The sequence below is a fragment of the Kogia breviceps genome, chromosome 13 (genome assembly GCF_026419965.1).
Source record: "Kogia breviceps isolate mKogBre1 chromosome 13, mKogBre1 haplotype 1, whole genome shotgun sequence".
NCBI classification, from domain to species: Eukaryota; Metazoa; Chordata; class Mammalia; order Artiodactyla; family Physeteridae; genus Kogia; species Kogia breviceps.
In genome coordinates this window covers 39,999,087-40,025,487 of record NC_081322.1, presented here as the reverse complement: position 1 = coordinate 40,025,487, position 26,401 = coordinate 39,999,087, and the positions used below count along the sequence as shown (strand labels likewise).

The window sequence follows — 26,401 nt, the reverse complement described above, 5'->3', positions numbered from 1 at the left end:
CCCAGCTCAGCGGTGGTCAAAAGCTCTGACAACCCTCCCTAATGGTCTATATGCAGGTCAGCAATATGTGGAGAAAAAAAAAACTTCATGTTCCAAAATGAGCCTCAAAAATCTAAAAAACAGACTAGATTAAAAAATAAGCCAGATATGGGAACATATGTATATGTGTAACTGATTCACTTTGTTGTAAAGCAGAAACTAACACACCATTGTAAAGCAATTATACTCCAATAAAGATGTTTAAAAAAAAAATAAGCCATATGTTGTAAAGGTACTGGAGCTATTCAGTTAAAAGGGAGTTATTATTATTCTTCAATTTCCATAGCAATTTTTTTTTCTTTTTTGGTTATGCCATGCAGCTTGTGGGATGTCCGTTCCCCAACCAGGGATCGAATCCAGGGCATGGCAGTGAAAGCCTGGAATCCTAACCACTAGGCCACTAGGGATCTCCCTCCATAAGCAAATATAAAAAATGTTATTGTAAAATGAGTGACTTGAGATTCTTAGAGCAGCTTCTTAGCAACAGAAAGTGTCTGCTAAGCTCCTTCTATATTTTCATTTATCCACTGTCTCTCAACCTTCATTGTGATATGGGTACTGTCAAAAGTTCACAGAAGTGGCCTGGATTGAAAAATTTAGGGAACCAAGCTCTAACCATGGGTGAAAAGTGAAACCAACTTCACCAGTCCAGTAGCAGAGGCGTATTCATTATTGAAACATATGTATTCTCTGTATTTTTCTAACAGCTTCTGAAGTGTTCATCAAGCCTTTGTCTGATTAAGCACTTTTAAATTCTGAGCAATGAAATGGGCACTCTCATACCCTCTTCGCAGGAGTGCAAATTCATACAACCCTTTTGGAGAGCCATTTGGTTATGTGTATCAAAATTAAAAATGCATATAATCTTTTTGACCCAGAAATGCCACTTCTAAGAATTTATCTTACAGAAATACCCCTCAAGTCCACAGAAGTGTACATAGAAGGACAGCTCTTTGTAGTTTAATTTACTACAGTGAAGAAGTGCAAGCCACCCAAGTTCACCAAAAAGGAATTCATTGGGTAAACTGTAGTCCATCCATACAGTGAAGTGCTAGGCAGATGGTAAAACGAATGAAGTAGAGCCATATGTACCACTGGGAGACAGAGCCACACATACACAAGTAACTTCAGAGAAGTATAGGGTTTCCTTTTTTTTTTTTCCTGTTCTCTACCTTGTTTGTTTTCCCCCCAGTTTTATTAAGAAATAATTGACATACATCACTGTATAAGTTAACTTGCACAGCATGACACTTTGATTTACATATTGTGAAATAATTAACATCTATTGTCTCATAGATACAATAAAAAGAAAAGGCAATTTTTTAATGTATAAATATTATGAGATGAAGATTTAGCACCTCCACCTCTCCTCCCTCATCCTCTCCCCAAAATTTTATCATACTTTTAATTATACCAATAATTAGTGTTTGTATTATTATAACAATGTAAAAATTGTTAACTGCAGAACCTATTAGAATACTGTGATTACATGTCCTTTCTTCTTTTAAAACTGAGGTGTAATTGACCTATAACACTATGTTAGTTACAGGTACACAACATAGTGATTCGATATTTCTATACATCATGAAACAATCACCACAGAGCGTTTCCATTTTTATATAAATGATTAAGGACAGCAACCACAGTTCAGGTCTCTGGCCAGTGGGTTCAGTTCTTGGGCTCCTAAACTGAACTGAAAATGTTGAACTACAAGTGAAATAATTTGGGAATCTCAATTCAGTTTCTGAACTCATCCTCTGTTCTTTCTCTTCCCTAGCATCAAAGAACTAAAAGTAATTCAAACACAAATGTAAGACTCCATATCTAATTGTCATCGTAGACAATTACTACTCTTAAAAGGTGACCCTCCCAGATTTAGAAAAAACATTTGTCAAAGAAGAAGCACTGAAGACTGGTTTTTGACTGCATTAATCACTTGGCTGGGTTCACCTTCTCTTGTTGGTATATTCAAATTGCAGAACTTGAAACTGTATATCTGGTATTTGTATATCCAAGACTGCAGTGACACCTCTCCACAACAGCAGCCCTAGACGATGTCTGCCTTAAAATCTAAGCAAGCAGTGAAGTTCTTAAAGTATCCAGGCTGCATACAGCAGAGATTTCAGAATCCCAGAAGAGAGCGCTACTGGGTTTTTAATTCTGGGCTTTCTCAAATGTTGAAAGCCAGGGTTTTGTTTTGTTTTGTTTTGAAACTATAGTTGATTTACGAAAGCCAGGTTTGATTCTTCTTTGTAATGGCAGAGATGCCCCAAACAAAGGCAATTCCAGTGGGAAATCAGTATTCCGTGGCATGTCACAGGAAACTTACTCCCTTTTAACTTTACTGAGAGTATTTCAAATAGATTAGATTATGACTGTGATAGCTTTTTTTAACATCTTTATTGGCGTATAATTGCTTTACAATGGTGTGTTAGTTTCTGCTTTATAACAAAGTGAATCAGTTATACATATACATATATCCCCATAACTCTTCCCTCTTGCGTCTCCCTCCCATCCTCCCTATCCCAACCCTCTAGGTGGTCACAAAGCACTGAGCTGATCTCCCTGTGCTACGAGGCTGCTTCCCACTAGCTATCTATTTTACATTTGGTAGTATATATATGTCCATGCCACTCTCTCACTTTGTCCCAGCTTACCCTTCCCCCTCCCCGTGTCCTCAAATCCATTCTCCAGTAGAGAATGGACTTTATTCTGCGTCTTTAATCCCGTCTTGCCCCTAGGTTCTTCATGAACTTTTTCTTTTTTTTTAGATTCCATATATATGTGTTAGCATACGGTATTTGTTTTTCTCTTTCTGATTTACTTCACTCTGTATAACAGACTCTAGGTCCATCCACCTCACTACAAATAACTCAATTTTGTTTCTTTTTATGGCTGAGTAATATCCCATTGTATGTATATGCCACATCTTTTTTTTTTTTTTTTTTTTTTTTGCGGTGCGCGGGCCTCTCACTGTTGTGGCCTCTCCGGTTGCGGAGCACAGGCTCCGGATGCACAGGCTCAGCGGCCATGGCTTACGGGCCCAGCCGCTCCGCGGCATGTGGGATCTTCCCGGACCGGGGCACGAACCCGTGTCCCCTGCACCGGTAGGCGGACTCTCAACCACTGCGCCATCAGGGAAGCCCTGCTACATCTTCTTTATACTTTTATTATGTCAGTGATTCCCCCCCCCTCCTCCTCGAGAAGCGTATACTCCCTGCCCCCATGAGGTTGGGTTTGGCCATGTGCTTGGCTTTGGCTGGTGGAAAGTGAACACACATGTCGGGAGAAGCAGCTTTAAATGTATTCGCATGGTTTGGCTCAGCCCCTTGCACTTCTGCACTCTGTCATGCAAAGAAGTTGCTCTAAAGAAGATGCTCGTCCAGAATGAGGAAACACTGGAGCCCACTTGAACCCAAACTGCAGCCAGGTGCCCAGCCCAGCAGTCCCATGAGCAAAAAATACAAGTTTGTTGTTCAAAGTCTTGGGGGTTGTAATTCAGCATCATTGAAGTAAAACTTGACTAATACATGGATGAACAGCCTTGAATCCATTGCTCATCTTTGCCAAATCTTATCATTGAACTTCTATTGGTTTCCAGTTCTCTTTTGTCTTATGAAATCAACCATTTCAGAAGCGTCTGAGAGAGGGTCTTCTTGGTACCCTTCAGCTATCCCATCCATTTCCAAAGGTAACCACTATCATACAGTTAGTGTTTACCATACTCATGTTTGTTTTAAACACATGCTATACATTTGTATATCTATAAACATGGTGGAGTATTGTTCTGTAGGCTGCAAAATTTTATATTAAAACCAATCTGTATGTATCCTCTGGGATTCACTTCCCCCAACACCATATTCCAGATTTACCTATGTCATACATCAGCTCTAGTCCATTCACTTGAACTATTGTAACACTGTCTGTATTTACCACAATTTATCTATTCTCTGCTGGTGGACATTTTAGTTCCTAAATATGAACAGTGTTGTAAAGAACATTCTTGTACACATCTTTGAGTAACGTGCTTTCCTTTAAGACCAACTTCTTTTTCGCAGTGGAATTAGTGGACTAGGAGTGGATGGCTGATTGAGCTTCCACACATGCCATTTGCCAAGTCAGTTTAGCCAAGAGATGCTAGTGCCTCTGCTCCAGATTCTTGCTGGAGCTGCTGCCCAGGAGGAATGCATAGTGCCCATTGCCTTGGGCAACTCTGATTTCCACCACCGGCTTCTGGCTGTGGGACCAGTGCTCTGAGATTTGCTGGGAACATCTCAACGCACTTTCTACTGCTCTTTCCACATCTTACTCACCAATATGGTTCTTCACACTTTATCTTTTTGATCATTAAATAATTTTAAGTTCCTGGTCAGGACTGAAATGTTGGCAAGAGAGTTAGAAACAGAGGAGTGAGTGAATGAAGACTCTGTTAATCGGCCTCTTTCTTCCTCACACAGCAATTTTTCTAACAGATGCAATTACATTTGAGAGCTGCAGAGAACGGAATCTTATGTTTTATTTCTTTATTCATCGTTTTACAAATGGGATTCACTGTAAAAAGGAAATTGCCTTTGTGGTTCAGTTCTTCAGGCTGCAGTGCTCTGAGCTTCAGTTTTTACACCAGCTGCCGCCGCCGCCTTGTAACTGGTGGATAAGAACCAGCCAGGGAGGGAGGCTAAAAAATCAGGCAGAGTTCATTTAAATTCAATATATTTTTTATTCTTTGTAAATACAATGAGTACAACCTTTTAACTTCACAAATCAGTTAATTCACTTTATACAAGGAAAGTTTTACTCATCCTATAATAGTCCAAGTGCTGAATATTTTTCCTCAGTGCTAGTACCTAATAAATCAAAATGTGAAAAGTACAGCAGCTATTTTAAAATGTTTGTTTCTACATTTCCATAAGTAGAGATTCATACCAAAGGAGCAGCTTATAGTGTAGGACGAAGTGTGTGTGTGCACGTGCAGGCATTCAAAGCTTTACTAGAAACCGGTTTTCTGAAAGGCATTGAAGAGTCTCAGGCTGTTAGCATTGGATCAAGAAGCCCTTTAGTATCCATCTCCTTGAAGTTCCTTCTGGTCTCATGTCTCTGTTCATTTACTGTCTGGTGTGACTCGCTGAAACACGAGTTTGGACCCCCATTGCCTTTGGTTTCAGCACTATGTTAATGGGACAGCAGTCTGCCTCACTCCATCATTCATCTCCACTTTATTTGGTTTTGCTGTTTTTATTCATCCTCCCTCGACTTGTGTTCTTTTAGTAAAGCTCTTCTATTTTTAGATGTTATCCAACCTGAAGTCCTGGTGAGAATCTCATTTTCGTCCACCAATTCCTTTGACAAGGTTGCCTGGCCTATGGTATTAAGAAGAAGAAGGAGAGGAGGAGGAGGGGGAGAAGGAGAAGGGGGAAGGGGAAGGGGAGGAGGAGGAAGAGGAAGAAAGAAAGAGAAAGGAAGAAGAGAGAGAAAAAGCAAATCTCACAGCATAAGCTACCTTTCACTTATTAACTCAGTTCTGAAGGCCACTTTATGAAGTAGTACAATAGAAGGGAAACTTTTGATAAAACTTTTGATTTAAAACCTAACCATTATTGTTGAAATAAATTCTTCAACATAAGATAGTTCTGAAGGCTGCTGTATGATGTTATACACAGAACTATATTTGGTTACCCAACTTTATATGCTAAAAGGGAAAAAAAAATATTCTACTTATGTTTCAGCTGTTGATAGGTCAGCCTGATCTTCCAGGTAAGAGGCAGAATAGCCTGGCCTGTGGCAACCCTGAATTCGGTCCCCTCCCAGGGCATGGTAGCAGTGAGTCCTCTCTGCTCAGGCGGTCCTCTTACACCCCCTTTCCTTCCAGGCCACCCCACCCTGGGTGAGGCAGCAGGTCAGAGCTACTGGAATTGTTTTGTGTCAATTGACATTTTTTCCTGAAGGCTACACATTCCCAGGTTTATGCTTCCTGAAGGGTTTGTTAGTTGAGGCTTGTTCTCCATGGGTAGAAGTTCATCAGATACTGTCCCATCCTGAAAAGTAGGGACTTGGAGAGCTTAGATATCACTGGATTTGTACATATCTGAAAGCAGTCTTGTAATTGGCACATTGCCGATGGTTTTTTTGAAAAACACTTCCTCTATGGTTGATGGACTAATAGAACGTAAAGCTGGCAAAAGTAACAGGAGTTTTCCAAAGCGACAGGGTTGAGTGGGATATCTGGAATAGGAGAAGCCATGAAAGCAAGGTAAGATCCATCACTAACAGGCTTAATATCTCATCCTTGAACACATACCATCTTCAGCTTAATTTCCTGATTCAGCCTCTTTAATAACATACTACAGAGTCCTAGCCAGGCACTACTGTCCCTGTTTTGCAGGTGGAATAATCGAGGCATGGAGAACATAATGATGCTGCCAAAAGCACACGGTGACTGTCTCCTCATTAGCACAGGGGTTGCAGTTTTTTTGGAGAAAAAATAATTTTGAGAAACATGGTACTAAGTTCAGACCAAATAATAAACTTAAGGTTGCCAGTGTAGAAACCAACCAATGGGACTGATGACAAAACTACTGACAACATCCACATTTTCTGATTCTCAAGACTCCTTCATGAGGCTATTTCCCTCAAATAAAATGGATTCCTTTTCTAATCAATTCTCTAAATTATTATTCAGGCACTATACTTAGTCACTCTCAGGAATAATTCCCTCCTTATTACACTGCAAATTAAAGACTAAGTTCTGTTGGCTGGCAGTGCCACCCAACTTTCATGTCAATGAAATTGGCATATAATTAAAGATGTGAGAAATTGCTGAACAATTTCCTCTCTTGATGTCCAACATACATCTGTGCTCAGATGTGCAAGTTCACTTTTCTGCTGCCTTTAGATGCCTGTAAGCCACCTCCTCACTGCAGCCCCGATGCGTCTTCAGTCAATAGATTGGAATCAGGTGTCAATACAGTCCACCAGGAGGTCTCCCTCCACTGACACAAACCACCCAAAAGACTGACCTCTGGAGACACTTATCTGTGACTCAGCCAGTTTCAATCCATGGCCACAGGTGCTAGAAACTGACAGATACCAATTCCTACACAGGAGTTAGGTAGCTGAACATTGAGTTTAACTGCCCAATAACCCCACCGTGCAGAGTCCAGGGGAACAACTTTCATGCTTGTCTCTTAGCTTTGGGCACAAGAGAGTCCCTCTCTTCAACCTGATATGAGGCTGATCATTCATTCTGGGCCTCTGAGGACCTCATTTGGCTCTTTCACTGCCCAGCTTCATGACCACCAGTGGACAGGGACCACCACACCACCTTTAATAAAGTGGTATGGACACGGTGGAGCTTCTCTACATTTAAAAAACTACATAAATCCCACCGCTTACTCTACTTGCCAAAAACATCTATGTTTCCTGGAAAATAATCCCAAGACCCATGTGTCCCTTTCACCTTGGCCACTTACTCTCTTCAACAGCTCTGTTTCCCTTCTCAGGCAGGCAGAGGAGAGAAGCCCCCTGCAGTGGGTGGGAAGCAGTGGCTGCCTAGATAAGCCCTCAGCATGTCTGCAGCATCCAGCCAACATGCTGAAGTTTCCCACAGTGAGAAAACACTGTGGGAAATAATTACTTCCAGAAAGGACGTATTCTGGTGACTCCATAGACGATTAACTCTCGATTTTCTGTGAGTAGATTATCCACTCACCTACTCACCCACTTCTTTTATTCTCTAGTTAGGAAGGGGCTGGTTAGTCAGTCAACACAAATTAAGTATTTATTATATGTGGAGTACTCTACTACCCAGAAACAATAACCATGTGTATGTGTGTGTGTGAGACAGAGAGAGAAGGAAAGAGAGGGGCTCTCTGACTGCTCAAAATTATTTTGTAGAGTATCTATGCCCTTGACTTCATCCATCAGCATACATAACTGGAAGTTTTCTTTCCAGGTGTAAGTGTTCTGTGTCTGTCACGGATTCGGGTATTTGATTGTCAGTTATATAGTTTATTATATATAACTAAATTGTTTATTATTATATATAGTTGTTACACTTAGTTTTATATAGTTTGTTTGAAATGCCAATTTCTAGCCCTCTCCTTATGTCCTAGATAATTAGAGAAATCACTTACCGGGCTGTAACAATTAGCTCAGTTTGCAGCTTTAACAATTAATGCACAATTAGCTCAGTTTGCCACATTAACTTCTCAATTTCAGATTTTATTTTTCTAGACAGGAAAGTGCTAAAGGAGAATGTTCGCTGATTTGAAGGAGCTTAGCAGTAAGGTATAGTCAGTTTTGTCACATGTATGACTCTAGATATTAATATTAAATTCTAGCTGTAGCTGATATCATGAAATAAAAGGCTCATGTCAAAGCAGATGTGTTCCTTCCATGAATAATTTCCTTGTTTTGAGGGTGACAGAGAAGTAGTATACTTGTCATTTCTCTAAAATAGACTTCTGCTAATTTGTGGTTTAACTCTCTCAGGTCATCCTAGAAGCAGCTCCTGAAATGTCAGGCTCTCTCAGACTCTCCTTACTCCCTCTCTGGCACCTTCCATGGCACCTCTTCTGCCTCCTGTTGGTCCCCTTCTCTCCTGCTGGAATCCAAGAACTAGCTCACATGTCTTCTCCATCCATCAGACTTTGCAGATTTTTTTCTCACTCCCTCCAACGAGAATTCATCTCTCTCACTCCCTACTTTGTTTTTTCTCTTCCCTGGTCTGAGTTGGAGTAACACTTCTGCCTACTTCCTGTAATGATAATGGGTAGTATCTTGTCCTTTCTTGTGTTCCACAGTGCTCACCAGCCACCCTGCACAAAGCGAGTACTCGGCAAAGGCTTGACTGAATCAATACCTAGTATCATATTCTCCTGGTGTGATGTTCTTTATACCTTAAAGACTCTAAATGTCAGAGGTCAGTTATGATATACAATTTAGTTTTTAGTGGGGAAAAAGTGCCCAAATTATGTACTGTTCCATTTTATAATTCTGAACAAACTTAAGTGCTTACTATATACATTCTGAAAGTTAATGTGGATTTTAAATTTAAAACCACAGAACTTTAATTTGGAAAAACATACACAGGCTCTATCACTCATCACAGTTTCAGTGATATTCCACGGACAGGGAACAATTTGTTGTTGTTGTTAAACTCACATTTTACAAAGTTACTTGTTCGTATACTCCCCCTACTTTTAGGGAAAATCATAATATGCTGGGTTGTAAAGACACACAGTAAGCACTCAATAGATATTGGTTGCTATTGGCTATTGAAGATCTACTGTGAAGCCTAAAGCTTTCAGGAATAGGAATTCCGAAAAGCTACATTCAACGACTCTGGGGAACAGTTTTACTCATTAGTATTCAAAAGAGGATTTATAAAAGAAATAAGGAGATCCCTGCAGAAGTGGTATCATCCCAAATGAATACAGGTGACTTGGGGTTTCTTTGACCCCTTCGAAGGTAATGGAAGCATTAACTGCCTCTACCCATTTGATTTAGTTACTCCCAGCATAGTGTCTATGGGTGATGTTGAGATGATAGAGACTGGTTTCCATGGGCTTCTCTTCAAGATCAATCTAGAGAATAAGTAAGAAGAGCAACTCTATTCTAACCTCAGATCTACTGCAGCCCTAACTTAGGAAGCTAGCAAGGTTTCACTGCTCTTTAAAAGCCTTGCTTTTTTCGTCTGAAAATGGAATCAGAAAGTCTGTAGACCTCGTGGTGGATTTGCCCATTTGGTGGGCCAGGAGGAGCACAGCTGGAAGCCCAGTGACTGAGAGTTTCTACAAATAGCCAAGAACAGCCTCTGTCAGTGGGCTTTGCTTGGCCAGAAGTAACATGATGGGTGCTATGACTCAAAATAGCTCAACAGATACCAATCACCAAAGCCAGACAGCAGTCATGATGGGGTTAAAGATGACCTCTTTAGAAAGTTCTCTGGTCCTTCCATTTGGGATTGGCATCCAAAGAAAGGCACTTGCCTTTTTTAAAGGACCATGTGACCACTCTCTAATATATCAACTAACATAACACTTTAGCCTTCATTTTTCACCTGTCTCATATCCGGGCCCATTCACCTCAATGTGTTCAGCTATATTGATGGATCAACTTGTTCATCCAGGAAAGGTGTAAGGTGTCTGGCAGTGCTTTCAGTTTTGTAATCTAATTTGATTTGCTCCTCTCACCTACCCTTCCAAATACATGAGGACATAGATTCTAATTAAATTAACTGGCTTGGCAACAGGATAATTAGTCACAATATTTGAACTGGCTTTTTGCTGTCTGCTCACACATTCACAATGGAAGCAATTTTCTTAAGTACACGTTCAAGGCAAACAAGGGTCACCTGGTATGGATGTAGCTGTTGAGAGTTAGCTGAGCCTCATCTTGAAGAGCTGCGATGGCGGCAGCATTCCGGAAACTTCTCAGTTCAGAACCACTGTGTGTAGGAACTAGAAATGAAGACCAGGAAATTGTGATAGGCAGCACAGGAAATGCAGATGGGGAAAGCACTCTCTGGAAGTAGATGGCCAGCAGAAGAACATGCAGGTTCCATGGCTATCGAAAATGGAGTCAGACTAAGAGTATCAGCTCTCTTGAAAACCATCACCTCTTTTTTGGACTTGGAGGTGGCTGAATTAGTGAGATGGCAAAACTGGGGAAGGAGAAGAGACAGCAGGTTGTGTCTGCTTACCAGCTTTGAAAGTGACGATGCATTTTAGACAGGCAAATTCAGTAGCATCTAACCGGAGTTGTCTAAACCGAGCCACCACCTCTTGTAAAGCCTGTATTTCAGATATGATCTTGTTCAGCTTCTGGGAATCTGTGTTGTCACCATTCATGCCTAGAATAAAAATATGCAATAAATGCTCTAACATGAAGGCATTTTCATGATTTAATATTGATTTTTGACAAAATCCTGCATATCAATATCTATTCAATTGTCACTCTGTGATATCTGATTCCATGTAAACTGGCTATATTGTATGAAAGTTAATATAAAATCTTCTCTTGGATGATAACAAACACAGTAATTTGCATTTAAATAACAATGCAAGCAGTCATGAATACAACAAAACAACATTATTTGCATTTAAATATAGATTTATAAATGACAGGTATACTCTATTGTTCAGCAGGAATTTGTTATTCTTTACATGTTGTTCTTTTTTCAGTAATGTATTTTTATGGTAATTTCTACAACAAAGTCATTAAATTGTGCAATTCTTACCAGATACAGCCAGTAGAGTGTTAGCATCAACCGGAATGGCCCATTGTGCTATTCCTAGAACAAACAGTTCTCTCCAAGCATCTTCCAAAAGCATCAGCTGTCATACAATAGATGTATAATATAATATAGTGTGTAATTTATAAATTTATAAACAATTTCAATATGTAAATTTCCATCATTTTAATAAGTGTTTTAAATGCCTGTCCTGATAGTTTTTCCTCTGAATATTCTAGCTTTCCCTTATTTTCTCATATTTTCCTTTATTAAAAGGTGTCTATACTTAAGCACATGCATTTGAGAGTCAGCCATTCCAATTCCCCAAATTTTGCTTCCCTTGCAAAAGGGTTTACCTTTCTTGTTCTTGCATCCATTTGTTCCTGACCACCTAGAAACTTCTCAGGAGACCCAGGCTCTATGAAATTCCCTTCATAGAAAATGTTGATATTATCAGGGTTGAGGATTCCAGACTAAGCATGCAGATGTGGGCCCCCATCTTCCTGGAGGGTTGAGCGGGCTGGGCTGGGAGAGCGATCACTAATTCCCAAGAGGCATGCAGGGAAATCAGGGTGTAATTATGTTAATCGGGTTTTGCTGAGTTTACCTCATCTCACTGCCTGATTTTTCTGAGACTCATAAGTGGACAGCATCAAGGTGCTTGTCATTTTCATTCTATTAAAATGTGCTACTGAATATTTAAAATGAAAATCTGGCTCCTTTTCGAAATTAATATACTGGATTCCACTTCACTGCAGTAAAGAGTCTACAAATACTTGTTTTGAGAAAAAATAGCCAACTTACACACACACACACACACACACACACACACACAGAGCAAATGGTCAGAGTCAACCAGTAAAGCTGGTCAAAGACAGAAACTAACCATCTTGAAAAATTTGTTTTTGAAAAATCTCTCAAAAACCAGTCAGTTCTGGATGTGAGAGGATTTCCTTTTGAGAGCTAAGGGCTGAACTGTGAAGGCTTGTAACCAAAATCATAATTAGACAAAAAGGTTTAATTTTCAAAGTGCTTTATTTTCAGTTTTATTGCATTAAATACAGAAAATAATACTTTAAAAATGCAAGGTAAACAATGTCTAATTCTGACCATGTCTGAAAGTCCAGGCTATGAAAAAAAGAACATCCCTTGCTAGAAGATTAAATGTTTTGAGCACATTGCCAGGGCTCTCTGTAGGAAATGTACTTCATATTAAGGGGCACTATTATGCTTTAATTAGGTATAAAATGAATTAAAGGAACAAATCCTTTGCTTTTGGAGCTACTTATTAGCCTTTTGGGAAATTTGTCATTAATTTCCATGAATGTGCTGGTGACAGCCAATTTTTGTGAATACTTCATTTTATTTCTTTCCCTTAAGGGCAGAAAAATTCTGGCAGAGGCCATTTCTGATATTCCTAACAACAAAACTTCTGAGTTTCGGTACAATGCAATTTTAAAGGCACATACTTTGTTTTCTCCCTCTTAATGTCATTTACAACCACAGGATTATGCACCAGACCTATTTGTTTACAAAAACTCTAAAAGCTCTTAAAGAATCAAGGGAGGTGTGCAATGCACTCTTTAATCCTTCTTGCTGATCAATCAGTGGCCAAAACTATGAGCATCACAATGGAAAATATAAAGCTGCAAATATAAAATAATGACACTAGTTCCCAAAATCTTACAAGGGAATACCCTCATCACGTTCTATGTCTCTCAGTTCCAGTGTTCTTAAGAAAATTTTGCTTTATGAACAATTTTAAAAATTATTAAGATTTTTTAAATTTGTGATTAAATTTGATGTTTCAATTAAACTAAAAAAAAGATAATGGTGTTGTATATTTGTTCTTTTTAGATCATATCCAACTTTCCTGAAATAACATAATTACATTTCTTAGTAAGGATTCCATAGCTAGCTATTTTGAACCCATAGCAAGAAGCTAAGAAAAATCATTTCCTACTGCTGTTAAGAACGGATGCCTGGCCTTGGTGATTTATCCAGGTAACTTCTAGTTTCATAAGACTGACTACTGTTGCTTCTTTCCCAACCCCCTTCCCCCAAGAGCTCAGTGCCCTCTTGGTCATACCTGGTCTTGCAAAGATAGCGTGGAGAAAGCTGGCACACTCTTAGCCCACTTGATGCTCATAAATAGAAGCCTGGCAGCTGATTCACACACTGACTCTGTGGCCACTTCATAGAGATACATTGGGGTCCCATTCACTTCATGGGGGTACTGGGTGGGGAAGAAAGAGAAACACCAGGGAGTAAGGAAACTGCAGCTTTGCAAGAAGAGCCAAATTTTAAATTTTCTAACTAGACCAGTGAAGGAAATAGGAATATCTATAGGGTTTGGAGAATAATGATTGATGGGCGAGGCTCATTTCCACCCTTTGGCGGCCTGTTCCTTCAAGAGGGGCATCTAGCTTTTCTATCCCCTGCAGCAAATTTTCCTCAGGCTGAGCCAAGTGCCAAGCCTGTCTCCCAATTTAGACAAGAGCTTCTTGCATTTGAGTAAATAAAAATAGATGTGGAGAAAGTATAAATTAATAGGCATCCCAAACACAAATATGCATATGAGTATTTTTAGAAAGGATTAGTATATTATGGAAATATTTCAATTAGACATCTTAATCATTCATAGAGCATTCCCATTCATAACTGACGACATATTCATAACACTACTTTCCCAAGCTTATTATACACATCAAGGATAAGAAAGCAATATTAAATATTGTGTGTGTGCATGTGCCCAGGTGTTTGGCTTCCCTGCAGTGTGGGGCTGCAGCTGGCTCTCCTCTTGGGGAGAGAGATCTGGAGCCCTTCTTGGCCTGGAGTGGGGGCTTTGGGTAGGTACCAACTGGAAGCCTGGAAGGTAGTCCCTAGGTGGCAGCCTTTTGAGGTGGTTCTGGCTGTGTCCCTGATAGTAGAGGCTCAATTCTTGTGTAAATTCATGCGGCTCAGAAGAGAGTATGGGGAGTGGGAAATGAAGCCAGCTTCTTCAAACTGTCCTAACAAGGTGAGCTCCACATTTCTCTCTTGCATTAGGGACCCATGGCTTTGCCCAAGAGATTACATCCCTGCAGTTGCAATTCAGGGGCTCTTCTGCCAGCTGGTGGCAACGTCTTTCTTCTAAAAACAAACTCTGCTCTTCTGTCCTCCAGGAACACCTAAGCTGCCCTCTTAGTTCAGCCAGGGCTTTACACTAGGTGTTTTCTAAAGATACAGGTTCCTGGGCACCACCTCAAATTTGCTGAAAGGGGGATGGGCCTAGGCGGCCACGTTTGTAGTCAGCTTAGAGAGTGACTTTACTGCACACTAAAATTTGAGCACCCCTAGCTCAACAGGGGAGAAAGGGAGGTCTAGAGCTCCCCGCAGAGCTCGGCGAAGCACCGAGCATCCCGTGAGGTCTCTCTCTCTCTCCATCTTTTGCCTGAGCCATGCCAGCTGAGAAAGAATGGGCACGCCCCTCTCCGCCCTCCACTCGGAAAGGTCTCGGGCCCAGCAAGGTCACTGACCTTGGGCGTGGGCTGAGCCAGGCTCACGAGGGTCTGCCGCTCAGGGGTGGCGGACACGGCGGCCAGCTCCAGGCCGTGGGGCTCCAGCTGCGTAACCGCGGTGAAGAATGCTGGCGCGGGCAGTGCTGCGGAGGGGAAGTGTGCGGCAGCCCCATTCTCTTCCTTGTGTCCACGGAAGTACAGGGCCACCTGCTTGCGGATGGTGGACGTCCGAGGCCCCCGCTCATGCTGCACGGCTACAGAGACAGACAGACCGGCGCACACCCGAGATCAGAGACTCGGTGACACTTAGACGCTGCCGCGCTCTCGGGCCAAAAGCTGCGTCTGGACAGGCAAGGGCACCCGGGAGGTGAAGAGAAGGAGGTAGAAGGAATGTGAGGGTGGAGGGCGCTCTGAGACCGTTTAACCCTTACACTGTTTGCATAAGGAAGCTGAAGCCGAGAAGAGCAGCCCGGCCCAAAGTGTCACACTAACACCCGAGCCTAAGGCAAGACTTGGTGTGTTCTCTGTCGGTTGAGGGCTCCTCCGCACCCAGGGAAGGCAGCAGGGAAACCAGAGACCCTCTGGGCAGGAGTAGCTAGGTCTCAACCGCAATCGAGGGTAGAGGGAGAATTGCGCACAGCCAGGCACAGCGTCTCTGCACACACTTTTCCCAATCAGATCGACGACCACTCCCCCCCCCCGCAACCTCCATCCTCCGCCCCACTTGGAGATGTCGTTTGGCCTCCGAGGACCCCAGGAGAAAAGGACCCGAGCCCGGGTCCGCTGGGGAATGGGACGAGGGAAAGCCCTCTCAGAGTGTGCTGGAGGAAGGCAGGGGAGATGTGACAATTACCACCAACAGTTTAAACAAACAAATTAATTCAGGGCAATCTTCCGCTCGACGAGCTTGACAACTTGTCAATACACAAGTTCAACAGGTTGGACGCTCCCTCCTGCTTCCTGCGCCGCGGAGGAAGGAACTCTCCCCAATGGGCGCTGTACCTCATGGAGATGCCACCCCGCCCAGGCCTCCGTCCGGGCAAAGCCCTCTCCGCACCCAGTCCTGAGGCCCCATCCCTCCCTCCCAGCCAAGACTCCTGCCACGTCCCGGCCTGGGGCGCCCTCGCCAGGCCACCTCCGGGCACGAGCTTGGATTGCACTCTAAGTCCGAGAAGCATCCTGACGACCTAGTTCTTGACGCGCGCCTTTAAGAGCCTTCTGGAGCTGGGTGTCCGAGGCACCCACTGACGTCACTCTGCCCCTCCAGCCCCTTTCTTTAGAACTAAGAGAAGGCCCTGAAAAATCTCAGATCGCCACAACGGCCGTCTTGATTTTGTCATCTTGGTGAATCTACAAACAAGGCGTGGACATTCCGCGTGTTCGTGTCTCTGCCCTTCCTCCTTCAACCCGTCTCCTAGTCCCCGAGATATCCTCTCCAGGAGACTATCCAGACAGCAAGACCCTGCGGGGGGCTAACAGGCTTAAGTCTGGCCACAAAAGGGCTGCGAGGAGATGTGAGAAGAGGAATCAGGATGGGAGGCCGGGAATGTCACACGTGGGTCGCCAGCAGAGTGGGGGCCCCAGGAACGCTGGCTTCGTGGGGATGGTTGTGAGCCGCAAGTGTCCCACGTGGGCATGGGTCTTGCCCTGGGGAGTTCAGTGGGGTGAGGGTGGGGCTCATGCAGGGAGATGACTAAAGCCGGAGGCCAATTTCCAGCACCTGGAAAGAAATGCTCAGGAGATGATTTACATGCATAGGAGTGCCATTATTTTTTGTACACATAATTTACTTACTACTCAACCAACATAAGGATAAAAAGATTTACTAAGAATAAATAGATTACCATCTTTGTTCATGTTGACTTCCAAACACTTCTTCAGCCGACACGCCCTGCACTGGTTTCTGTGTGTCTTGTCCACCGGGCAGCCTCCCTGGAACAGAGCGCAGGCGATCAGCGGCCCCCAGGACCTTTAGACTGGGGACGCGAAGCCGGCGTCGGGTCGGGGAAAAGGCGTGGAGGCGGGTACGGACCCCGCAACAGACCCCGGAGCTGCAAGCCTGGGTCCGCGAAACGCGAGGGCCTTGGGCACCAACAGGGCCAGGAAGAGAAAGGGCTGGGATTCCCGGGGCTACTTCAAAAGGACCAGCCCCTGACCCTGTGAAAGCGGACAAGAAGGAAAGTCCTTCTCAAATCAGGTGAAGGGTCAGAGCTCCTGGTTTGCCCAGCCTACGCTGCGTGGGGAGGAGCTCCCGAGGGGAACTTCCGCCAGGCGCAGAAGGGTTGGAGCGGGGCGAGACTTTTCAGGACCGAAGACAGCGACCTGCCCTGAAGGAGGAGGCCTCAAAGCTCTGCAAGGAGCAGGCTTGCCTGCCAGGACCCCTGCCACGTCCCCCTCCCACCAACTATTCTTTCCACTTTCAGGTCTTGAGTCTACCTCTTTCTGTCACTTTCTGGGTGAGCCCATTTATCCGTCAGATAAATATTTCCCATTATTCTCCACTCTCCTGTTTCCTCTCTTGCCTTTGTACTCCAAGCCATGCTTCTGACCAGCTGTTGACAGTTGTCTTAAAGACTAGCCTTAGCCCAGATTCACAGAAACACAGCCATTCCTGGAAGGTGAGGCAGAAGCCAGAGTGGTTAGGAGGGCAAGCCTTACAGATGTGAGAGTGGGAAGGGAAGAGCCCAAGGCCTGGACAAATTCTAGAAATGCCCACCATGTAAATATGACCAGGAAGATAATGTGATGAACTGTCTGACAAAATGATAACATAGACTGAGAATATTAGCACGATAACTAAAAAAAAAAAAAGAGGTAATTGTGCCTTAGAAATACTTATCTGAGATGCATGAGAAAATAAATGTTTTATCCAATGCAATTTTCTGGAAAAATATTGGCCATTAAAAGAGGAAAACAGAGAAAATTTCTAATGGAATTCACTCAATGTTAGGTGTTACTACTGAGAGGACATATACATAGATTCATAAAGAGTCATGTCTACATGTGTATTTTATACACAGTAAATACATAAGAAGTTTGGTGCTCTGTTTATACTACTTGCTACTTTTACATTTACAGTGGGAAGAAAGAGAATAAAATAAATGTATTTTTATTTTGTTTCATAATCTCAAAATTCATATACTCTGAATTTGGAATAAGCATATTTTCTGAAATATCCCTTAGGAAAAAATTATACACTCAAACACACAGTTTTATGAGATCACACCCCTCTGATTTAAAATACATTGATTTATTTAAAATAAAGGTAGAGCAGAAGTTCATAATAATTTCTAAACATCCTCGTTACTGTTAATAATAAACTAGAATGCTGTTTACCTAAGCTTAGAATAAAAGAGAGAAAGGAAATAAATTTTTTTCCTAACTGAATTATTCAGGTCATCTTTGCTGGCCAGTGTAATAGCTCAATGTAAAGAGGTTTAAATAACTTATTATTAAATACAATCATATGCCTATCCTCAAATGTTATCCTCCTAGTATTCCGATAAACATACTAATGCATAATAGAAGTCTTCATTAGTTCTTAAGAGTGTCTTCAAATCAGATCAAATGTATATAAATATCTGGAGCCTGAAAGAAAGATGCGCACCTCAGCTAGGTCCATTTATTCTCTGTGTAAGAAGAGGACCACCATGCCTGATGAGTCTATCAACACTCCTTTACAAGCACTTGGACTGACATCAATATGTTTGAATTGATAGCCAACCCCTTTGAAAATATCAAGCATAACATCTGAGGTTTTGATTCCCCAATTCTGTTCATTGCATAAAAGTAAAAGATAACTTAAGTAGAGGCCTGCTCAAGTCTGATGACCCACAGTAATCCCATATTCTTGTGGAGCTACTCGGATACAGTCCTGTGTGTATATAATGTGATGTGTCCATATGGTGAAGCAAGAAACTGATACAGAGCTATGGACCCAATTAAACAGGTAACAGGGCTGGAGAGTTCAAAATATCCAAATGCAGCATCTTCTTGTTCTTGTTTTTGTTGATAATCCAAATCTATCAGAAACTGGTATGAGCAGACATAGGTTCAGAAAAAGATAAACAATTCACTAGCACCAGACAGTATATGTGTATGTATATATGTGTATCATATATATTAATTTGTGAAAACATTTTAACATTTTGGTTACTAAAGGATGTTTTCTGATTACTGCACTCTCCAGGATCTTCTTGGGAGTGGAGATCATCACTCTGTATTTAGGGTCTGTGTGCCTGACTAAGGAGAAGGCCAAGTGTGGGACCAAAAGGCTGATCTCCTAAGTTGAAATAAACCTACTACTGGGCTGGAAACTGAGTCAGGGGGAGGGGTCTGCTCACTCTTTCTGGAAGCTCTGGCTCACACTCAACCCATGCCCCTACTCCTCTGTCTCTTTGAGACAGTTCTGCCTGCTCAAGATCAAAAGAGAATCAACCAGAGAAGCAGAGAAAGTGAAGATATGGGGACCATGGAGAGGCTCCCAGTTTCCTTCCTTGGGTACCTTCTCTTCTTGCTCACTATGCCCTTTTCTGACAAGGCCCAACTAAAGTCACATGGGTGCTGAAGCCCCACTGCCCACTACCAAGCAGCCCTGCTTCTCTGAATTTGAAGGCACAGCCCCTCATACAGCACATCCTCTCTGTTCCAACTGGCCAACACTCACTTCTCTGACTGAAATGCCCTGTGCCTTTCACTTCTGTCAGGACAGACCCGGGTCAGAGCACTGAGCTTAGGTGCTGCTAGGAATGGGAATGGGGTGGCAGTGACATAAAATAGCCCTTTTACCTGCCTGCACTTGTGGTTTAGATTCTAAAGTTCTTTAGATCCTCTGGGCTGGCTTTATAGTCACTGGGTGTGGGCCTTACCCAGTGTCAAAATCTGTCAGATGATTTAACAAAAGGGGGAGGATTGATAGGGGGTATAAGGAGACGCTGGGACTTCAGCTTTCCTCCTTCAAACTCAGGTCTCTTCCCTTGCCTCTTTCTGCCTTTCCCAAGCAAAAGGGCCACTGAGAGTTGAGGCAGGAAGGAGGGGAGAGGAAAGGAGAGGTCAGGGCCTGGTCTCTCCTCAGCAGCTTGGAAACTCAGAGGAGGCCTTGGCACAAACAAAGGAAGGGGAGGCGGCAGAGGGGAGCCGGGCAGCGCAGCCCTGCTAAGGTACCTGGTTTCCAGATTTGCAGACATACGTCCTATTCCTTCGGATACTTCGTTTGAAAAACCCCGAGCAGCCGTCGCAGGCGTAGACCCCATAGTGTTTCCCCGAACTGCGGTCGCCACACACTTTACAGGGGATATCTAAAATACGGCCTGAAATCGCAGGAAAGACAGGGAAGGGGGGATGGGGTGAGAGAGAGAGAGAGGAGGGCGGAGAAGAAGGAGGAAAGGGGAGAGGGAGAGAGAGATGCTAAGCAATCTGACCTCTGAAGGGATTAGCACCGAAGCTGCGGTAAAAGCAAATAATGAAGTGATTTTATAGCCAAACTTTTTTTCCTTGAGCAAGTGTCAGTTTCCTACAATGAGCATTATTCATGCACCGCTACATGTATTTGGGTCTCCTCTAATCGCCGAAACCCATTTTGGAATAAAAGATTACAGCAGGCCGGGGCGGCAGCACGGCCGCCGCTGCCTTTCTGCTCCGCGGAAAGTTTGGCCGCCTCCCTCTCCTGCTCTTGCATTTAACAGAGAAGTTGTTAGTGAGCGCGCGAGGAGACAAACTTGAAATGTAAAAGGGAAAAGAAGAAAAACAAACACGGCTGGAACCAGGGATGGCAGCTGGAAGGCAATCGAGTTTTCTCTGAGCGGCCGGGCGGTTGTTATTATTAGGATTATTATTGTAATGCTAATACTAGGATTATTAATGATAATAAGGGTAGTGGTAATTGCCCAACTTTCACTTTACCTATTTAAAATAATGCTTGATGGATCGTTTTTGAGAAATAATTTCTTTTAGGGAAAAAAATTTTTTTCTCCCCAAAGTAACCAGCACTGAGGTAGGCAAGTAGGAGGAGAGTGTTGTAAGTATGTCGATCCCCTGGCAGGTTAGGGTGGGACGGCACCCCCCCCACCCCGACTCCCCAACGTCTTCCTCCTTAAAGCCCTACCTTCTCATACTAGATCCTGCGGGGGTCCCTTGCTTTCTGTTTTTCCACCGCAGTCTGAGGCTGATTCTTTCAAAGATCTGACTGGTTTCCCTAAACTGCCCCTACCCCCAGTGGCCTCGACAGTCGCCTGACTTAAGAGAAATCGCCTTGGAATCCCCTCTAGCCTGGGATGGCTGCGGACCCTAGAGGAATGTTAGGGAGAGGGTAAAATTCGAAAAGTTACAAGGGAGAGAACTATTTTTCTATAAGGTTCAAGGGTCCAACAAGCCTGAAGTGGCTCATAAGAACTTCGAAATCTTTCCTCGTGCAAAAAAAAAGGAGTATTAAATAAAGGGTTAACTTCATTAATACTTTGATAATGATGATGATGATATTTAACAATACTAGTTAATAATTAACTTTTTTACATGTAATGTTCCCTTTGCTACCGGCCCGAAGGCCTCCAGTCTGGGCCCGGGAGGCCTCCGGCTTGGTCTCTGTGAAGCTGGCACCTGGTTCCCGGAGCGCTCAGGTTAGGGACCACGATTAGGCTGGGGTGATGGGAGGCAAGGGTGAGGACGACTGGGCCAGGGGAGTAGGCGAGGCGAGGGCGCCGCGCAGGAAGAGCCCGAGGCCTCAGGGTGGAAACTCGCCGGTGGATTCCGAGGCATCCGGCGGGCGCGCACCCCCGACCGCGGCCGTCGAGGAGCTGCAGGGGGTGGGGGCGGGGAGAACGCGGGCGGCAGGGTTGGGGAGGGGGGTTTGGTAACCACCAGGCTCAGCCCGGGCAATTACAACCCCGCCGTAGCACCTGCCTATAGAGCCACCAGTGACCCGTCAAAAAAAGTAGCATGGGAATTCGGATGGCGACAAAGGCCGGCGGGGGAGGCGCGCGGCGCGGCGACCACCGCCTCGGTGCCCCCTCTCCCGCAGGGTGGGAGGAGAGGTTGTGCTGGGGGAAGGAGGAGGTTGTAGAGAGCCAGGGGAGGCCACATCGGGTTTTGTCCCTCACCCCCTCGGACCTGTCACTGCGCTCAAGGGAACTCAACGGCCGCGCAGCAGCCGCCCTCACTCTGGAAAGCAGTAAACTTGGTTTCCATATTTTGCAACCATTCTCCTCTGCATAACGCTCTGGCTGAGCTGGGGTCCGTGTTGGGGGTCCACCCATCCTGTCGTCCCAGCTGTCCTCCTCTTCCCGGTGGCAGTTTTGATGATGCCAAGATGAGCTAGCGGGACGAGCCGTGGTGGGGGTTCTCCTTCCCGCCCCCCATCCAGACGGGAGGCCAGGAACATGCATCTCTGGAGAACCCCGACGGGGTGGAGGGAGGACCAGTTAGGGGCGGGCGACGCTACTCGGGCTCCAGGGGCGGGGCTCCTAGACCAACGGCCCCCCGGGGCCGCCAGGGCGGCAGGTCGGCCCTGCCCCTGCGCAGACCTCCGAGCCGAGGCTCCCGGGACAGATTAGAGACAGACGTACCCACCTGGGGCGGGGCACAGAAGGGAGGACGCGAAAATTCCAGGGCAGAGCGGGTGTGTGCCTCAGACTCCGCCACCCAGCCATGTTAAGGTGACTTGGGTCACGAGACAAGCTGGTTGACCCCGTTGCAAAGCTCCCCTCATTTAGCAAGTCGAGCGAGCTCCGACGTGAGGCAGGCGGGAGTTTCCTGAGGCTGGAAAACCGTTCTTAACTTCCCTCACCAGGGGGTCCCCTAGGGGCTTTTTGTGTGTCATAATTGCCTAAAGATATATGGCAGCTTCGATTACTGTAATTACCATCAGAGGCTGTTGAAAGAAGTTAGTCTGGGCTGCAGGGGTGACTGGCCGGGGTCTTGTTACCACCCAGGCGGGTCTCCCGGGTGACATCGCTCTGCACTCCAGCTGTGCGAATCCGAGCAAGGCGGGAGTTGCATACCTCGCGGCCGGGCTCGGCTCTGACCTCGCCCGCTGCGCGCCGACCCCCTCGCTGCTCGGGGCCCGAGGGCCGCAGGCTTGGGCCCCGCTGCCGCCACCAGTCTGGAGAAGCTCTGGATGGCGCGGCGCCGCGGGCGGGGTCTGCTGTTCTGCGGGCCTGAGAAACCCCTGCGGAGGCGTCCGGACCTGCGTCGGGCTCGAGGCTTAGGAGGCCCAACTCATCTCGGGAAGCTGGAAAGCTCCAAAGTTTCCCCAGTGCCATTCTGCCTTTTTTCCTAGAAGTCCGAACGGTCCGCCTGCGTCCTAGTCCATCTACAGCACGCGGGCGCGGTTCCCAGCGAACCCAGTTCGTGCCCGCCCCTTCCCTCACCTCCGAGGCCTCACTTTTCAAGGCTCCTCAACCCCGGCGACTGCGCACCCCAAGGGGTCTGAGGCTCCCTACTTCCAGGGAAGGAGGCGAGGACCTGTCACAGGGCAAGCAAGCACCGAGGCCTGCCGAGGCCTGCCGGCTTCAGTTTTTGCGGTGGAGGCTCGGAATGCACCGGGAAGGCTTTCCTTCTGCGCCTCCTAGGAAGGACGCACACACGCCAGAACATGGGCCACAAAAAATATGCAAGCTCGCCTCCTTTCCCAGAGATTCGAACAGAGAGGGCCAGGTAGGCCCGAGGTTAACTGGAAACTCCAGTCCTCCGCCAGGGTCGACTCTGATTCGGGCGGCAGCTAAGATTCCTTCTCTCCTCCCTTCGCCTTAGTTCCAAACATTTCTCCTTTTTTCTTCTTGTTCACGTTTACTTTAATTTTTAAAATGGCAGCGCCCAAAACCAAAACAAACGGACAAAGTAAAAACACAACCCACTTCTTGAAAGGGAGGGGAGGAATTGCATCCCACTCAAGTGGGACTTCATTATCAGTCCTCAGAAGTATCTCGGACTCTCCCAACTTTCAAAGACTCGGGACAATGAGCGGGAGTGAAGGGAGGGGGTGTTTGAGAAAAGCACAAGCGCCAAAAATGCTATAAGCGAAAACGACAAGGGCGGCGAGAGCACTCCGGGATGTGGGGACTTCGGCAGCGACCACCCCCAGCCTTGAACCCTGGAAACCGCAGCCCTGGGCCACCAGAAGGCGGGAACTGAAATGCCCCATGGAGATCCTGGCATTGCGGCCCTGCCGGCCCAGCGCCGGCTCTGGCCTGCACATTCTCAGGGTCCGCAGGCAAGGTGCACGCAAAAGCCCTCGCACATACACTCAGCCCTGCACTCCGGCGTCTAGGGGCGGTTAGAGATCAGCCACGACTTGGCGTTCCAAAGGAGAGCCTCCAGCTAAGCAGAGTTAAGGAAGGAGAGGAGCGCGCAGAGGGGAACAGGCCGCACTCTCCTGCCTCTGCCGAGCTCCCGCTCGAAAACTCCTTGGGATTAGGGATTTGGTCCTCTCTTTGCTAGAGCAGTTCGCCATACTTTAAATTCCCCAGTTATGACCTACGCGGATTTAGGATTAAGGAAAATGTGACTTTTAAATTGTTTCTGCTTCCCAATTTGCAGGATTATTTGAAATAGCTAGAAAAGGGGTGCAAAGCATTCCATTCAAAATCCGCTTTGCGCAAAGTTGCTTTTGCGCTCTGGAGCTCGGAGTTTTGAGCGAGCGTGTTATTGTGCTGCAGCCTGGGGCTGCGGCCTAGTTCCCGCCCCCGCCGCCTCCTCCTCCTCTTCCCCGCACCTGGCGGCTAAGTGGAGGCAACTCGCGGGGCTGCTGGGCGGCCTGGGTCGCAACCTTCTCACCATGCCAGAGAAAGGGGGGAATCAAGCAATCCAGAGGTAACGAAATTGTTCTTCCCTCACCACGAAAGGCACTGACTCATGGTCTACAAGGAGCTGGGCCAAAACGCACACACCGCTGGAGTCCCTCTCCCAGGCTCGGAGTCTCGGAGATCGGAGCAGGACCTCCCCGCCACCCCGCCCGCCCGTCCGTCCCAGCCTGCGCGCCTGAGCCCCGCGGCGGCCCGATAGGTACCCACTTGTTGATCCGGCCGGCTTGCTCATGCTGGCGGTCCCGGGGCGGAGCGGTTGGTGGGCGCTGCCCGAGTCCCGGCCGGCAACGCCCGCTTCGCCGCCGGGCGCCGCCGCTCTCCAGCCGCCTTCCAGCCTGGGAGGCTCCGGGGCCGGACAGGTGGGTGTCGGTTGCGCGCTGCGCTGCTCCCCGGGCGCTCAGAATTCGTTCCACAGTGGAAAATTAAGCATCCTTAAGTTTCTTCCCGCCTCTTGCAAAACCGCAGCTGCTGGGAATGTTGCTTGGTATGGACACAGGCATGTACAGACAAATGGAGAGACGGACAGGCAGATCGAGGGAGAAGGCAGGACAGGCAAGAGAAGGGTATTGAAGAACAGAGATGGAGACACAAAAATGGTCTTTCTACGGAGCAAAAAGGGCAAAATCCCTCTCTTTCCCCATTCCTGTCTCTCAGTCTTCAGTTCCTCCCTCTACATTAGGCAGGCAGAGTGGGCAGATCTCTACAGACCGCTGCTCTTTTACGGAAAGAAGGGAAACACACAACCGCAGTCTCAGGCAGATGGGCTCCGCGCTGCCCAAATCCGAGCGCGGAGTGGGAAAAACTAGATTGCTGGGAAGTCTTCCGAGTGAACAGGAGGCCAGCTCCCGGTTTCCGGGGAGAGCCGAGCACGCAGCGGCAAAGGGTTCTCGAAGTTCATTACCCCGTGACTTTGTGCCTGTCGCTGCGGACTGGGTCCCCTGTAATATCTCCAGAAGCGCTCTGACAGGCAGTCACGGGGAGGGGAATAGGGCGTCCCTGGCCCACTTAGCTTTTCCCCCAACTCCTGGCGGGGTCTGACGTCAGCCATGTGCGGGGAGGGGATGGAAAGAGGGAGGGGGTTAAATGCTAATGATATTAATGAACCTCCAAGCGGCTCCCAAAGAAAATGCAGGCGCTCTCGGAGCTGAGGAGTTAGAGTGTGAATATAGGAGTGTGGCTCTGTGCGTGCGAGATGGTGAGGACGGTGCTGCTCTCGTAATAAAAATGAATTATTATATTTCATGGCAAGGGGGAAGGGGAGGGGAGCTGGAGCTTTCTCAGAACGCTTTCCCCCTTCTCTCCAGAGCGCCAGACAGATTCGTGGAAGAACTGGGTGGCTGTGTGTTTGTGTGTGATTGTGCGCGCCGGATATGGCCATGTGAGTTGGTTCATTCTTGGTCTCGTGCCCCTTCTGTTGGGTAAAACTTGGATCTGGTCCAAGGTGAGTAATTATTCATTTTACAACTATCTACGGAACGTTATAGGCGAGGACACTGTGTGCGTATTGGGGGCCTGGGATGGGGTTTGCCGGAGGATCCGCGTTCCTGTGGCCTTCGCGCTGTCCACTTGGGCACCAGCCGCCGGGAGGGTGCCGCCGGCTTGCCGAAGTAAAGCCCATCCGGAGCAGGGCGAAGCGATTGCGCCTCCATTACTTCTGCACTGGAGCGGCTGCAGGGTAGAGCTTTCCCTCCCGCAGCACGTCCCCAGCGGGCTTCGCTTGCCCCCCCCCCCCCAATTCAGGGTCCAGGGATTCTGGAGAGCTCCCTCCCCCGCCTTAGCCCCCTACTCCTCCCGCCCGCCTTTCCCGCGATTCCTGTGCTCTCTCCTGCCCTGGA

The 26,401-nt window shown here is 46.3% G+C and overlaps 1 protein-coding gene across 2 annotated transcripts; it reads right to left on the bottom strand.

Moving 5' to 3' along the window:
• Nucleotides 1–4,734: 4,734 nt before the first annotated feature.
• Nucleotides 4,735–25,484, bottom strand: NR2E1 (nuclear receptor subfamily 2 group E member 1). 2 transcript variants are annotated; one of them, XM_067011569.1, is made up of 9 exons: nt 24,774–25,480; nt 19,933–20,078; nt 16,614–16,701; nt 14,788–15,023; nt 13,359–13,505; nt 11,276–11,372; nt 10,739–10,888; nt 10,391–10,496; nt 4,735–6,258 (listed from the first exon to the last, which is right to left on the bottom strand). In XM_067011569.1, the coding sequence occupies exons 1-9, from the start codon at nt 24,796–24,798 to the stop codon at nt 6,096–6,098; spliced, it is 1,158 nt and encodes a 385-aa protein (XP_066867670.1). In that variant the 5' UTR covers nt 24,799–25,480; the 3' UTR covers nt 4,735–6,095. The 2 variants fall into 2 exon arrangements, with proteins under 2 accessions (XP_066867670.1, XP_066867671.1); XM_067011570.1 differs by having other exon boundaries at nt 4,740–5,396; nt 24,774–25,484.
• Nucleotides 25,485–26,401: the final 917 nt, after the last annotated feature.

Coding starts and splice junctions, on each gene's coding strand:
- NR2E1 (XM_067011569.1), bottom strand. CDS start 24,798: ATGAGCAAGCCGGCCGGATCAACAA. Junction 16,702..19,932: donor TCTGCAAATCTGGAAACCAG/GTACCTTAGCAG, acceptor GCTCTGTTCCAG/GGAGGCTGCCCGGTGGACAA. Junction 10,497..10,738: donor CATCGTCACTTTCAAAGCTG/GTAAGCAGACAC, acceptor CTTCATTTCTAG/TTCCTACACACAGTGGTTCT.